The sequence below is a fragment of the Pituophis catenifer genome, unplaced genomic scaffold, assembly GCF_029215685.1.
Source record: "Pituophis catenifer annectens isolate HBS135680 unplaced genomic scaffold, rPitCat1.0.hap2 SCAF_7, whole genome shotgun sequence".
In the NCBI taxonomy this organism is placed as follows: domain Eukaryota; kingdom Metazoa; phylum Chordata; class Lepidosauria; order Squamata; family Colubridae; genus Pituophis; species Pituophis catenifer.
In genome coordinates this window covers 65030509-65046162 of record NW_027256887.1, presented here as the reverse complement: position 1 = coordinate 65046162, position 15654 = coordinate 65030509, and the positions used below count along the sequence as shown (strand labels likewise).

The window sequence follows — 15654 nt, the reverse complement described above, 5'->3', positions numbered from 1 at the left end:
GCTTCCTCCATCAGATTTCCGCGTTAAAACTCCGCTCGCAAAGGAGGCGCTTACGCTACGGGGTGTGTCACAAGGGCAAAGAACCGGCCACGCCCCCTGCAGCTCAGAGCGGTCACGTGACCCACCCGTGGCCCTGTCAGCTGATCTCTGCTAAGCCGTGGCGGTCGTTTAGGTGGTGATGGAGTTTCTTCTCGGCAATCCTTTTAGTTCTCCGGTCGGGCAGCGCATTGGTAAGCTGCCGCCTGATTCTTGCGTTACGCTTCCTCTACCCCACTTTCTCCCCCCACCCTCCCCGCGTCTCCCGACTTCGACCGCTGGCGCAACTGTAGCTTTAAACTCCGGATTTTACTTCAACTCAGTGTCTAACCGCGGGAGGGGCGGAGCTTATAAACCACGGGGGCGGGGTTTATGGTTTTTTTTTCTTCTCTGGCCGATGGGAATAGGACATTCTTCTGACAGACAATTCGTGCTGATCAATGGGGTATGATCGAGGAGGCGGGTTCTTGGGAGGGTAGACCTTGTAAGCCAATCCTGTCGCGGTAAGAGTATGGAGTGGGGTCTCGAAGAAGGGATAAAGTTTGCTTATTTAAAGAGGACGCGCCTCTGGTGCGAACGTCACGCCCCCTGGAAGGCTTGGTCGCTCCCTCAGAGTGGGCTGCCTGCGAACAGCTGAGATCATTTTGAAAAGACCTTCGAAGCCTGCCTTTCAGTTGCTTTCGAGTTTGAGGAAATAACTCATGTCGCAAAAGCACGAATTGGCAAACTCTGAATGGGCGGAGGCCTAAATGCTTTCTTCCTCTGGTCTTCCCAGTCACCAGAGACCGTGGACTACAAATTCCATCTCTCCTTAGCTGCATGGAATTTTTCAGTCTGTCCCATGGGGATAGCATTGACTGGGGGACGCTAAATGGCTGTTCGGAGCACTAAATAAATTAAAGTTCAGTCCTAAGGAGAGGAAAATCTATCTCTTAGCAGACACAGCATTTAAGTCACTGACGAGGAGCTTGCGGCCTTCCTGCTGTTGCTGAATCGCATCTTGAAGCCTTGCTCATCTTTCGTCATACAAGCTGGGGCTCCTGGGAACTGTAGTTCTCAAATGTTTGCAGAGCTACATGTTTTCTGTTGCTGGCTTAAGAATTCACAAAATTAACATTTATTAACCTATTGTGCATCCTTTTGTCCTTAGCTATGCCTGGGTTGTTAGGTTTAATCTTTGTTAATGTTTAACACAGAACACTTAATGATCTAATGGGGTTTTTCCTTATTTTTATGAATATGTTCTAAATTAAGTTTAAGGCTCTTAGGACAGGTTTCAGCAATGAATGCTATACAGTGGTCAAGAACGCCTGTGAGAAAATAGTGACATTGTTTCCTAAATCCATCCTTCTTTATCTGGAAGAAAAGTGCTGTAGACAGTCTTTAAAAATTAAGGCATGACATTCACTTCTTGATTTTGGGCTTCTTATGTCAGATTGCATGGAAAGAGGAGACATTGCCAGGATTGGTGGATATGTATTATATGTATTATATAACCATGCAAGCATATAGTTTTGTAAGTAAAAAAGCATACTACACAAGAGTCATCTCACTATTCTACAGGTATATATTTTCCCTGTGGCATCATGATCTGTTTCATTCACAAAAATCCCATGTGACTTAACTAAAATATATTTCTGATTTAAATCTGAAGTTAAACTCTCCAAATAAGATATTTGTCTAAATTCACATGCACCTATATTTAATTTAATTTAATTTAATTTCCAATTTATATACCGCCCTTCTCCCTGAGGACTCAGGGCGGTGTACAGCCAAGATAAAAAACATGGAATACAAATATTAAAACATTTAAAAATATATATGCTGTTCATAATGCTGGGTAAAGTCTAGACTTGGAGTAGATAAGAGACATTAAAATCAACTGAAACCAAATAAGATATAAATCTGTTCCACTTCCGTGCTTTGCTTCATTTTATTCAATATAATTGTTTGAAATATAATTTAAACTCCATATTTTGAAATGTGCTTAGACTGTAATAAATGTTAATAGCATTAACTGATAAATCCCCTTCTGTCTTTAGTGGAAAAAAATAGATAATAGTTTTTGATGATATTGGAGTCCATGGAATCCAAAACCTTCAAAACCGGTAATTCTTAACACGTTAGTGATGTGTCATACATTGCCACATCTCCACACCCTGGTAGCAGGCTAACATACATCTTGCTAAGTTTGCCTGTAAGAACTCAGGCAATACTCACACATATTACCAGTTTGGAATATCGAATTTGCTGGCACATTTAGTTTTGTGGTCTTCCAACTAGAATTTTTGTTGTTGTCAGGTGAGATTTAAATTGCTTTGTTCATTCCATATAAAAGTTGTGGGGCCTGAATTAGACTTCTGAGTTGTTGATGCTTCTAATTACAGCTTCTGAAGCTGAATTTAGCATGTACATCATTCACATCACTATGTCTTAGAAAAGCTTCATAAAAGGAGTAACATTCAGTTGCCCTTGTTTTTCCCCCACTTCAAATGCAAAAACGTATGAAATGTTATAACTCAAAATCGATGTCACTGATATATGAAAGGAAAAAAGTTTTTAAAAGAAGATGAGGCTTTTTTATGAGGTCTCAATCCAAAGAGGTGTTCAACAGAATGTTCAACACAGGCATACATGAGAACTGTAGAATGAGATAGAATCAGGCCAGTAGTTTTCATTTGCAGCATAATGCACAATCATAAGGAAACGGAAGAAGTTGCGAAGATAATATCAGTTTGCCATGGGCTATCTTCCTTGCTATCTTATGTTCTGTATTTCTTAAATTTGGAGAGCAAACGAGCTTGGTTCCTGAGTTATGGGTGCTCCATGGACCCACATAGGGGTTTTCAAAAAAAAAACATTTATCCAAGATGGTATGAGGACTCCTGCCTTGGGCATGGAGTTGGACTCCAATGTCTCCTCCAACCCTATCATTCTATAAATTGGTGCTTTCAAAATGTATCCAGATACAAACTCATCAACTATTGGCCCTCATGTCTTTAGTTAGTAACGGGAAGGAGATAACTGAGAAAGCCCCATTTTGGTGGCAGTGGCTTAGATGGAAGATATTGTTTCCAGAAGCGATAGTGGCAATTCTGTCTTCAGAAAGGACACTAATGTGTTAATAGTGGAAATGACAATTTTTAAATTGTTAAATTTAAATTAGCAGAAGTGTTCTGCTAAATCCTAGAAGTGAAGTATGTTATCTGTTTTTTTTATATTTTTCATCAAAATTGGATATTAAAAAGAACTTTCAGCAGATGGCAATACCTAGTTGACCGTAGTTGTTCTCATGCGGTCAGATCCAATTAGTAATTTGACAGGAGATCAGCAGGAAATTCTAGGACTGTAAGCCATCTGGAATATCTTTTTAAGATGCTCAGCCTATAATTTATATCTTTAGAAATAGCTCAATTTGTCCTATCATATTGATTTATTTCCAGTTTTGTGTATTATTGATAAGCATAACACTGAAAAATGGGTTTTTTTATATTAAACCTACCGACATAGATTTAATACACAGTGATTACCAATTTTCAGTGTTATGCTTACAGAAGTCTTATAAGAATTGGCCAATATTATTGTTCCAATAAAGCATGTAGGAACACAGAATAAGATATATTGGCTTGGCAAGGATTCTTGGTGAGTTTGTAATTCAATACAATTTTGAATGGATAATTTTTCCCAGAAAAAAAGATATCAAACATATATATATAATTTGAAGTGAAATAGTCAATTCTGTTACGTAATTTGACTGAATGTGTAGATCTGGCCCTTATTCCTTATGTTGTTTGAGAATTTTATACCTCATCTATAAATAAAATAGTTGCATAATGTCATGGCTCAAATATTTTAAACAAGGATCTTGAACATCAGTATTAAAGCCATATAATCTAACCGGTAACAATAGAGAGTAATGTAATCTCTGAAGATTATTTAATAACAGCTTTATTGTCTCTTCTTGCACTAACTGCAATTTTCTTGTTGTGTTTCAAGGGCAGATTCACAATTCTATGCTGTAATCTAGATTGGAGTTTAGCTATTAAGAGACCATTAGAGACAGGGCATTCCAGTCCAGAAAGTGTTGCAACCAGGCATACTTGGTCAACTATAGGCCTAGCACCTACATGGGGCATGAGTAAAGAAGGTGACCTTTTAAACTTCAATAAAATTATAGTAAATAAAAAAGAAAATGACCTCAATGAACAGAGGAATGCTCCATTACTAGGACAACAAGGAGATAAACATTACTTAGCCCAGATGATGGGAAAGTGTTAAGAAAACCTCTCACACAGATGCCCCCCTTATTCACATTAATAGAAAAATGGAGAAGCACGTTCAGATTTGTAATATTCTGTCTTGATACCCATCTTAAGATACCAGTCTTCATAAAAAAATAGCTTTAGATACACATGGTATCTGTTTCTTAGTCTGGACTACCTTATACTGGTGACACTATAAGCAACAGGAGCACAAGAGGTATATTGTACTCTCTTATTTTTTTCAAAGAAAGTACAGCTTCATCTAGAACAGCCTTCCTGAGCCTATTTATCCTGCAGGATTTGTAGATCTCGGGGAACTCCTACGTAAAAATTATACCTACAGTTAGTATTGTTTGATACCTGAAGTTTAAAAAACCTTTTTTTCAATCAAACTCATGGAACCCCTAACAACCTGTCACAGAACCCTGGGGTTTCATAGAAGAATCCCAGTGAGAAAAGATGATTTATAATCAGAGACCTAGTCATTTCCTGAACCATAAATTTTCAGAGTATTGGAATTCAATTTTAGTTTATAATCTTTATGCAGCACTATGTATCCAGGTACTAATCCCAATACTACGTGTATTGTGAAATCAAGTGGCACCTAAATCTGATAAATAACCTTCTAAGTGATGACGGAGGGATGGAGCTGCTTAGTAATGGCATATTTGTGACACTCAGATTCAACACCCTAATAATGCAATAATTTCTACCAGTGGCTTCTTATAAGTATTGTTTTATTATCTTATCCAATCAGTTAAAAAGTACACTTCAGGGCCTTTAGACTTCAAAAGACCGGGGACCAGAATTTTAGTAATTTGCCCAGAAGCAGGCAGGAGAAGGATCTCCAATATATCACTCTTATATAGCTAATATATTTTAAACATATTGGTTTCACAGCTTTCAGTTAATAGTATTCATTGTTTTAAAAATTGAATCACACCTTGGAAATCCCAAGAAACTCTGGCACCTAAGTGTTTCAGTTTGCTAAATTACTGGTGCTAGACTGTTTTTATCACCTTATTACAGAAATTCACCCAGGAAAATTAGGTGACATTTTTAATCTGCTCTTCTGAGTGAAATTTCTTTTCCTTTCATTTGTCCTGTTCGTTTGTTGCTTGCTTGTATTACTGTGGATAACTTCTCCTCTTTTCCATTAGCTAATTACTTGTTATTACAAACTAGTACTGGTTTAAGTCTAGTTTAAATCCACTTTTTGATGGTGATGGTGGTAGTGTTTTTTTTTTTTAATATCAGCAGTACTCTCCTCTGAACTTAAATTTACCTGTTTGCCAAAAGCAATTGAGACTGCACAGATTGCGGGGTTAAACATTAGCACTAACAGCTTTGTTGGTTATCACCCTGGCATTAGCAACATTGTGGAGAGAACAAGATCTGCCTACTATACAAGACTATTGTGTACATTATTTTCTCTGAAGAAACATTCATAGATTAGTATAGTGCAGTATTTGATTCAAAATAGGCAAAGATAGTTTAGATTCAGCATGGGCACCATGTCTTTTTCTACAGTGTGAATCTAGTCATTCAGGTTCAGGAAATATCGAGTTCAGGACGTTCACTACAGTTCACTACAGAAGTAGTGGCAGAGTGCAGCTACATGTTGCCAACTCCTTACTGCAGGGGTGTCAAACTCGATTTCATTGAGGGCCAACATCAGGGTTGTGTTTGACCTCAGGAGGCTGGGGTGAACGTGGCCAGGATGGGCGTGGCCAGCTTGATGTCACTTGTGCCGGGGGCTCCTGTGCCGGCCCGAGCACTCTGCCAGCGAAAACAGGCTCCCAAGCTCCATTTTCGGCTGGGACGGCCTCCTGCAACCCTCTGCCAATGAAAACGGAGCTCGGGAGGACTGCATGCTCCGTTTTCACTGGCAGAGGCACTGCAGGCCAATCCTTCACTGTTTCCAGGGTGGTCCCATGGGCTAAATCTAAGCACCCTGCAGGCCGGATCTGGCCCGCAGGCTTTGAGTTTGACACCCCTGTCTTTCTGCCTCTACAACACCTCTGAAATCAAGTGTTTACCTGAATCTGTACATCTCTGGTGATGGCAGCTATAGAATAGACTATTATAACCAAAAGCTGGATAAGCAAACAAGGGGAAACCTATCAAAGTGCTTTCAACAACAGGCCACTGACTAATGACTGGGATGGAGGAACACAGTCGCTTTATTTGTGTATATTCAGGATTTAATTATTGTTTAAGTGTTTATGTTCTGTTGTATATATAATTGTTCTAATATGTATAGCTTTTTCTGTTCATTTTCTTGTTTTGATTTTTGTAGTATCATTTTATTATAGTATTTGGGATTTTTCTTTTGTTAGAGTTAAAAAGCATTTTTAAAGAGTTACCATATGACTAAAGACTGGTAGCAAAACACATAGTGTCTGTCTCATAGGAGTAAACAAAGGGATTATTAGGCACCATAACTGACTGGCTTGGTCCCTGCTGTATGTCCTAAAAAGAATGGGCCCTACATCTAGAGATTTTTTTTACAAGAGATATTCCATCTTTAATTTTGGACAAGATCATGATTACTCTGAACGGCTCAATTATGATTCAAAGCTCCTATTTGAGGAGCAAGTGAAGCTGTGTCTATGAGGTCTAGAAAAACTTGCCATAGCCAACTCACCACGGCCAACTCCCACAGGACAAGAATTACACTAATATCAAAGAAATGGTGGAATAGAATCTTTAAAGAAAAGATGCAAAAGGGGGAACAAAATGAAATGTGAAGGACAAAAATTAAAATATTTTTAAAATTATTTTAAATAAATAAATTGAATTGTTGAATTGGCCGTGGTGTGTTGGCCTATTCTGGTCTAGGTAGGCAGCTCCAATTAATGCACCAACTGCAAACTTTCCCGGAACAGAAGGCCGCATTATAGCCATTCACACTTTGGTTCATTTTTTCTGTTGCAACACCTTGTGCATGGTGCTGTTGTTGAAGACCATTAGAAAGTTGTAATTGGTCCAGAATGGAGCAGTTCAAATAGTTATGTACAGTTCTCTGTACATTGAGAACTGCACTGGTGACCAGTTGACTTTTGTGTGCAATTTGAGATGATGGTTGTCACCCTTAAAGCTCTGTATGATTCTATATAACAGATAAATGTCATGAGGACTGTCTCCCAGTTGTATTTGTCCATTCAATACCATCAGAAAGTGTAAGCTCCATGTGGCTTCCCTCTCTCAGGGAATCCCATCAGAAAGGACTGAGAAAGTATACTTTCTCAACTGCTCCTCCCCTTCTCTAAAATATTTTTCCTAAACTCTGACTGGCTCCAATCTTTCTAAGATTAGGAAACCTATCAAAATCTGGCTCTATTAGCAGACCTTAGGAGTAGATCTGTTTTGAGAATGTATTCATTTAATTGAATTGTATTTATTCCCTGGTGACTGTGAATATTGTTACCAGTTGTAATGATCTTGTTATACTATTTTTTTTTCATGCACGTTTATGTGTATTTGATATATAAACCTCTCAGAGTCAGCCATGGCTGAAGCTGCCTAGGAAATTGAGTACTAGAGGTTGCTATTTTTTCCATTTCTGCAGAGAAAGCTACTGATGGCTCCTTACAGAATGAAGATTGGGCTCTTAACATGGAAATCTGTGACATCATTAATGAGACAGAAGAAGGGTAAGAAAACAAGTGCTGAAGTCAATGGTCATTTTCTGGGTAGGTTCACAGATGATTTTGCATTAGCCTGCACAATTTCTGAGATCCTTAAAGACACATCCAGCTCAGGAAAAGTGATATGTGTAACAGGGAGCATTGAAATAAAACATAACAGCTCAACGCTGAGTCTTGTGATGATTTTCAAAAAGCAGCATACTGCTCAAACACTGTTTTTGTCAAACACTGCCAAAAATTCCATTACTAAGTCGTAATTCTTTGCACAAGGGTAAAATCAATCTTACACGCTTTTCCTGAAATCTGAAAAAATAAAAATATTCTTAGTTATCTCGTTAATGTATTTTTCTTTAGATCTGTTAATGTTACTTGTTAATTTTTTTTTAAATAATTCAAATATCTGCTTTCACTTTTTAGTGCCTCATTTTCATATATCTTCGTTAAGTTTAGGAGTCTTGGTTCTTTTAATTCACGTGAACAAAAATGTGTGTTGGGGGGAAGAGAGTTGTTTAATGTATTGTGAAGAAGAGGTTGCTCTTTTTGTGCTTTGGTTGGGTGATATTCTGCCCCAGCTATGGACCTCAAAGAATACAGCACAAAGTTTGTACAAAATTTAATTTACTAAAATAACTCAGTCTTTTTCAAAACAAAGGCTGTTAAGAAACTTTCTTAACAGCCTAAAGGAAACCAAAGATAAAGTAATAACAATCTTACTACAGTTGGCAGAAAGTCCAGGAGCAATTTGCAGAGAATCCAGACGCGAAGGAGATTGAACTAAAGTTGTTCCCTACAAATTGCTTCAGTCGTTCCTCCTTAAATAGGCTAAGGGAGTGGCCAATTAGCCCCAAGCCTTACTCTCGAGGAGACCTCCTCCTGAGGAGCCACTCCTGCCTTTTGGCCGCTCTGTGCGCCCGTGCGTCAAGAAGAGGCTCCTCCTCTTCGTCCTCTTCACTTAAAAGAGCTTCTGGAGGTTCTGAAGGCCCTGGCTGAATCCCTGCCTCTGGCACCACATCTTCTCCAGCCTCCCCATTGTCCGACTCGAGTGCCAGCTGCACAGGCTGCTGGTGTAACACCACACCAGCCTCCTCGCTGTCAGAGTCAGCTACAATCCACACAGGCCATTGATGGGCCACAACAGGTGATTCCAGGGTCTAATTGACAAAGAAGAAACCTGATTCTGACCCTTATTGTCTGGTAAATTGCAAGCATATCTTTTGTTTGTTTTTCAGTGTTAGTATTTTTATTATCTGATCTTTGCTATTGTTAGGCCCAAAGATGCTTTTCGAGCCATAAAGAAAAGGATTGTGGGAAATAAGAATTTCCATGAAGTGATGCTGGCTTTGACGGTGAGTAGGGTGCAAATTTCTCAGTTACGGTGGATATAGAAAACCTACATCTTTAAAAAACCTACCTTTAAAATGCCAAGTTTTTGAGATGTAAAAGAAATCAGATCAAGATAAATCATTTCAGAATTTTCCCCACCGTTAATGTAACATATAAACTATATACAATTCAATTAAAAACAAACTGAATTTTTTTAGGGAGAAAATAGCAATAAGAAACCAGAATAATGTAGCTGCATAAGTGTGCACCAGGAGCGGGTTTCAAAACCCGTCACTACCAGTTCACTCACATGCACAGAAGCGTCTGGTTGGGTGGGTGGAGCCTTCTACCACCGCTGCTACTGGTTTACCTGATCCGGGGTGAACCGGTAGCAACCCACCACTGGTGTGCATACCTTTAAACTAATATTTTGTTGAAGTACCTTTTGATTTTATGACAGCATTCACCCTTTTGGGGTAGAAGCCTATCAGCATGGCACATCTTGCTTTGGAAATATTTGCCCACTCTTCCTTGCAAAAACACTCCAAATGTCAGATTTCAAGGGCATCTCCTATGCCCGTTCCCCCCTCTTCGGATCACTTCAAAGATTTTCGGTTAGATTCTGATCCAGGCTCTGGCTGGCTGTTTCAAAACTTTAATATTCTTCTGGTAAAGCCATTCTTTTGTTGACTTGGAGGTATGTTTTGGGTCATCGTGCTGAAAGGTGAAATTCCTGTTCAGCTTCAGCATTTTAGCAGAGGCCTAAAGGTTTTATGCCAAAATTGACTGATGTTTGGAACTTTCATAATTCCCTCCATCTTGACTCAAGCCCTAGTTCCAGCTAAGAAAAGCAGCCCCAAAGACTAATGCTGCCACCACCGTGCTTCACTGTAACTATGGTGTACTTTTGGTGATGCACGGTATTGTTTTTGCACCAAACATGCTTTTTGGAATTATACCCAAAAACTTCAGCTTGGCTTTTTCCCACATGCTTTTGTCAGACATGCTATAGGTTTTTGCAAAAGGTAGCAGGGCTTGAATGTTTTTCTTTGTAAGAAAAGTCTCTCTTTTGCCATCTACCCCACAGCCAAGACAAATGATTAATTGGGAGATTGTATAGCTTATATATTATATTAAAAGTGGGGGAAATTCTGAAGTGATTTTCCAATATTAGAGGGGCTCCTACAAACACGAAGAGGTTAAACTATTTTCCAAAGCACCAAATGACAAGACAAGAAACAATGGATGGAAACTAACCAAAAAGAGAAGCAACCTAGAACTAAGGAGAAAATGTCAGGGCATTGATTAATCCCATGTTTGGCTCTGGGACAAATCACCCTGGTTAGAGGATGGATCGTGGCTTATTCCTTGTTGCAATATTCTGAAAAGAAATCCCGAAGAAAAGTTCTCTAATAAAACTCATTTATTTATTTATTTATTTATTTATTTATTTATTTATTTATTTATTTATTTATTTATTTATTTATTTTTTATTTATTTATTTATAAAATAAAACACCTCACTAACTAAGAAAAGTAATTGCTACATTTTTAAATAGTTTTTGCCGGCTATTTCTCAGCCGGACCTTTCTGGCAAGAGAACAAAAGAAAGAGTGTGTGAAGCAAGTGAAAGAAGGCAGACATGCGTAGTAACTTTTGATAACAATTCTTGGCAAGGTACGGAAAGTCTGATAGTCCAGAAATGATGAGCTCAGCTGGTAAATAAAAGAACGCAGTGACAGAAAATTCCAAACAGTGTGAGCAATCAGCCAATGGAATAGCTTGCCTTCAGAAGTTGTGGATGCTCCATCACTGTCTGAAATGGTATAGGGTCTCCTGCTTGAGCAAGGATTAACTAAAAGACCTTCCAGCTCTATTCTCTGTTCTCTGTTGGTCTGATTTTTTTTACACCTCAAACTTGGTATTTTAATGGGTGCATAGACTTTTTTACTTCCACTATACATAAAGTTATACCTTCACTTTCTCTCTCACCTTTGCTTTTTACCATCTGTAAGTGGGGATAGCTTTCCAATTAAGTTTTATTGACAAACTGAGTGACAGGCAGTTCTGTTCCATTAGGAGGGTGTTAGCAAGGGAGAAAGCTATTATGGTAAGTGCTTTACCTCAAGGATATACCTGGAAAAGAGGAGTGATCTCTAACCTAGAATACTAAATGAAAAAGCAAAAAGCAAGTAGACCAGAAGTAATTTCTAATGCCTCTTGTTTGACTTCGCAGGTCCTTGAGACGTGTGTCAAAAACTGTGGCCATCGCTTTCACATACTGATCGCTAGCCAGGATTTTGTAGAAGGTGTATTAGTACGAACTATCCTTCCCAAAAACAATCCTCCAGCCATTGTACATGATAAGGTGCTGACCCTCATCCAAGTAAGTATATCCCTGTCAAATTTTCTGTCTTTCAGAGGGCCCTCCATGTATCATAACGGTTACTTTGCCTAAACCACAAGCCTAGTTTATTTTCATGCCAGTATGTAATCTATGCTTATTAAATAGAAGTAAACTTTCTATCCATGCTTGGTTTCCTGAAGATAAGTGAAATCTGAAACATGTATGTACCTTGTAGATGTATTCAATTTGCCTAGCATCAGACATTATCTTGTATAAAGTAATAATTATAAATAATATTAGATCTTATTTTGTATAAATAATTATGTTACTGTTCATGGTAAGAGGCAAAACACAGGCAACAATCTGAAGCTACCTTTTTAACTCAGTTAGAGTAGCTAACAAGCTACAAGCCTACAGTCACAGGGGCTAGAAACTTAACATTGTGATAAGATGGGTGGCGAGCAAATTTAATAAATTAAATATTTTTAAAAAGTTAAAATCAGGTTTTCTAACAGCCATATATGCTGCTAATGTTATCATATATCTAGTATTTATCAGATCATTCCAATATTTAGACTCTGACCAGCCCGTGCAGCCAAAAACCTTTTAAAAGCTGAAATGTCCAGGGTACAACAGAATGTTCAAATCTGGTAACTGTTCTCTGCTTTTGATGCATAGTCTGCTTTTCTTGCATGTTTAACAGAATCATAATGTTCATGCTTTTTAAAAAAAAATCACACAGGAATTTAAAAATGAAAAACTGTAATGATTTTTCTGTCTTTATAGTCCTGGGCTGATGCCTTTCGTAGTACACCGGACCTGACCGGGGTTGTGACTGTTTATGAGGACCTGAGGAGAAAAGGCCTGGAGTTTCCCATGACAGATCTAGATATGCTATCACCCATCCATACACCCCAGAGGGTAAATGTTGAATGCACAATAATTCTTCATTTGCATTACAAATACTAGAGCAAAATATTATATGAATAATATTATATGGAATATATCTTGGAGATATTTAGAAACAGTGATGTTGATTTGTTCCCATTTTTTCCCTTTCCAAACTCATACATGTTATGAAAGAAAATGAAAGAGCTGTATGGCAAGATACATCAAGTGTAGTGAAAGTAAGCAGATCCCTTGGATTCAAAGGGGAATTTATTGCTATCAAAATCAAAGTCTAAGAACTATACAGAATTTAAGAAACAGGCTTCGTAACCCCTGTAAGATATAGTTGAGAGTTCTGAACAAAAACTGCCTATGCAGTTTTGCACATTTCTCCCAAATCGCACAATCTAATTGAAAATCTGCTTTGCTTTGAAAAGCAACATATTTCATCCTATCTGCTGCTCGCTGCTCATGCAGAGAAATGGAAAGAGCCAGGTTGCAGTGACTGCTTTAGAAGCCACAGATAAATATTAAGCGGAATGGGAAACACTTTGACCTGCAGGACTGGCTCATTACTTAGATAAAAAGAAAACACCATATTTGTGGGTATGAAAAACAGCATATAATATACTGGGCGGATTTTTTTTTTTTTAATACCATAGAAATAACTCAACTGTTCTTCCTCTCCTTTATGGATTTCTCTTTAGACTGTATACACGCCACCAGAAGCCCAGTCAGGAATTATTTCATCAGCAGATTCTCCTCAAGCGATAGATTCAATCCTGCACCCTGTATCTTTACCACAAGTTCCAGAAATTGCAGCTGATGCCTCTATCACACCTACGCCAGACCAGGTAAGAGCAACATAAACCACTCCCTTCCCTATATATAAGAGAGTTTCTTGTTGAAGACCACCCCTTTCTATTTCATTATGGCAAGTTTCTGAAAAAAGGAATCCAGACACTTATGGACCAATGTCAAAGGACATGTTTGTCTGAAAGAGCAAGCAGTGCATGTAACAATATCAAGCACATGATTTAGACAGGATATAAGGATTCCTCTCTTGAGTTGGGTTGATGGTAAATTGTCTGCAATCCTATTACCATTTGTCATACAGAGAGTATAGTTTGTCTTTTTTTTGCATTTCAGATATTCAGTATAAAAATATTAGGTAAAGGTAAAGGTTCCCCGGCACATACACGCTAGTTGTTTCTGGCTCTGGGGGCGGTGCTCATCTCCGTTTCAAAGCCAAAGAGCCAGCACTGTCCAAAGATGTCTCCATGGTCATGTGGCTGGCATGACTAAACGCCAAAGGCGCACGGAACACTGTTACCTTCCCACCAAAGTGGCCCCTATTTTTCTACTTGCATTTTTTACGTGCTTTCAAACTGCTAGGTTGGCAGAAGCTGGGACAAGTAACGGGAGCTCATCCTGTTACGCGGCACTAGGGATTCAAACTGCTGAACTGCCAACCTTCTGATCAACAAGCTCAGCGTCTTAGCCACTGAGCCACCTCATCCCTTATAAAAACTTTATTTCTGAGCAAAAGCTAGGAGAGAGGGGGAATAGCCAGGCTCCCATGTATTATTCACAAATAAGACCACATCCATTAGTACGTATGTCACACCCTTTGTCATCTATTCATAACTTATCTGCAAAGTTTGAAGTGATGCTTCTTAGCTTCCACTTTTAGCTGTTAGTCTTTAGGTTATGCTGACTATAATGACATAACACTGGGGACAAAATTCTAGTTATTTATTGTAGCAGGTAGGACAAACTCAGCTCCTATAGCTATTTGCAATTGTCTAACCATAGAGTTGAAGAATTCAAGGTAAAAGTAAGTGTTATTAACTCAAAATCTAAAATCTCTTCCTGAAAATATCCAGGAAGGAAGCAGGAAAATACTGAGCTTATTTATGCTTAAATTATCACACCTAACAAAACAGAGAAAATTTTATAGGCAAGAGCAACCAGACTATACTCGCTGGATAAAGTATTGATTTGACAAATTAAGGCAACATGTTCATCAGTAATGGAATGCTTAGAAAATGCCTCTATTGTTGTTTTCAGATTGGAAAATTACGCAGTGAATTGGAAGTGGTGAATGGAAATGTAAAAGTAATGTCTGAGATGTTAACAGAATTAGTGCCAGGACAAACTGAACCTTCTGACCTTGAACTGCTCCAGGTAGGAAGTGCTGAAATGTGACATCTACTATTGTTGCTATTTATATAATGATTTCATTTAGTTCAAACTAGTAATCATTGAGAGGAGCCTTAACCCACCTCCAAAAAACTATTTTTTGGATTCATGACCTGGACGAACAAACATAGATTTTTAACTGATTAGTTATTTGCAGCTGCTTCTTAACCTAGTTTCTTTGTTCTGTTCCCATAACTTGTACCTTCTTTCTGTGGGTAGGAACTGAATCGGACATGTAAAGCAATGCAGCAGCGTATATTGGAGCTGATTCCCCGCATCCTTAATGAACAGTTAACTGAGGAGCTGCTCATCGTCAATGACAACCTCAATAATATTTTCCTGCGCCACGAACGGTATTTCTGAGATCATCTTTCCCTTTCCCTTATCCTTTCCTTCTCTTTTATATGTAAATCAGCCTTGCTGTTTTCCATTGAAACTATCTCATTGATTCTCATAGGTTTGAACGGCTCCGATCTGGTCAGCCTGCAAAGGTATTTCAGCATTTTACTTATTTTGTTTGAATTATAGCCCACCTTTTCTCCAAAAACTCAGTGGAGCATACATGGCACTCCCTTCACCAATCTGTACCCTCAAAGCCACCCAGAGAGGTAGCTTGGGTTTAAAGAGTGTGTGGCCTAAAATTATCTATAAATTTCCTTGGCTGAAGTTGGACTTGATCCTGGGATCCTGAGACCTAGTGCAATTCTTTGACCATTGAACCACTCTGTCACTCCTTCAAAGCATGCTCATGAGGTCATATTATTGATATTGCTAGAGAATGAGATAAAATAGCTAGTAGCTGCAGCAGCATACTTCAAATATTTGTAGTTAGATTTTTTTCCATCTAAAAGTGATAAGATGTTAAAAGTTCTAGTGGCATTTTGCTGGTGAACTTGCCTCCATTTGGTGAGGCCAAAATGTTTCCAATACAGGATGTATATCAGTTT

At 38.5% G+C, this 15654-nt stretch overlaps 1 protein-coding gene across 1 annotated transcript in view; it reads left to right on the top strand.

Annotated features, from left to right (window-relative positions):
• Window positions 1-161: 161 nt before the first annotated feature.
• TOM1 (target of myb1 membrane trafficking protein) overlaps window positions 162-15654 on the top strand; it is a 28411-nt gene continuing 12918 nt past the window's right edge. The window contains exons 1-9 of the mRNA XM_070947033.1: window positions 162-230; window positions 7870-7954; window positions 9216-9294; window positions 11507-11656; window positions 12404-12538; window positions 13213-13359; window positions 14576-14692; window positions 14927-15060; window positions 15165-15198. Of these exons, the coding sequence (XP_070803134.1) occupies window positions 179-230; window positions 7870-7954; window positions 9216-9294; window positions 11507-11656; window positions 12404-12538; window positions 13213-13359; window positions 14576-14692; window positions 14927-15060; window positions 15165-15198 (933 nt within the window). The 5' untranslated portion in view covers window positions 162-178. The remainder of the gene's footprint in view (window positions 231-7869; window positions 7955-9215; window positions 9295-11506; window positions 11657-12403; window positions 12539-13212; window positions 13360-14575; window positions 14693-14926; window positions 15061-15164; window positions 15199-15654) is intronic.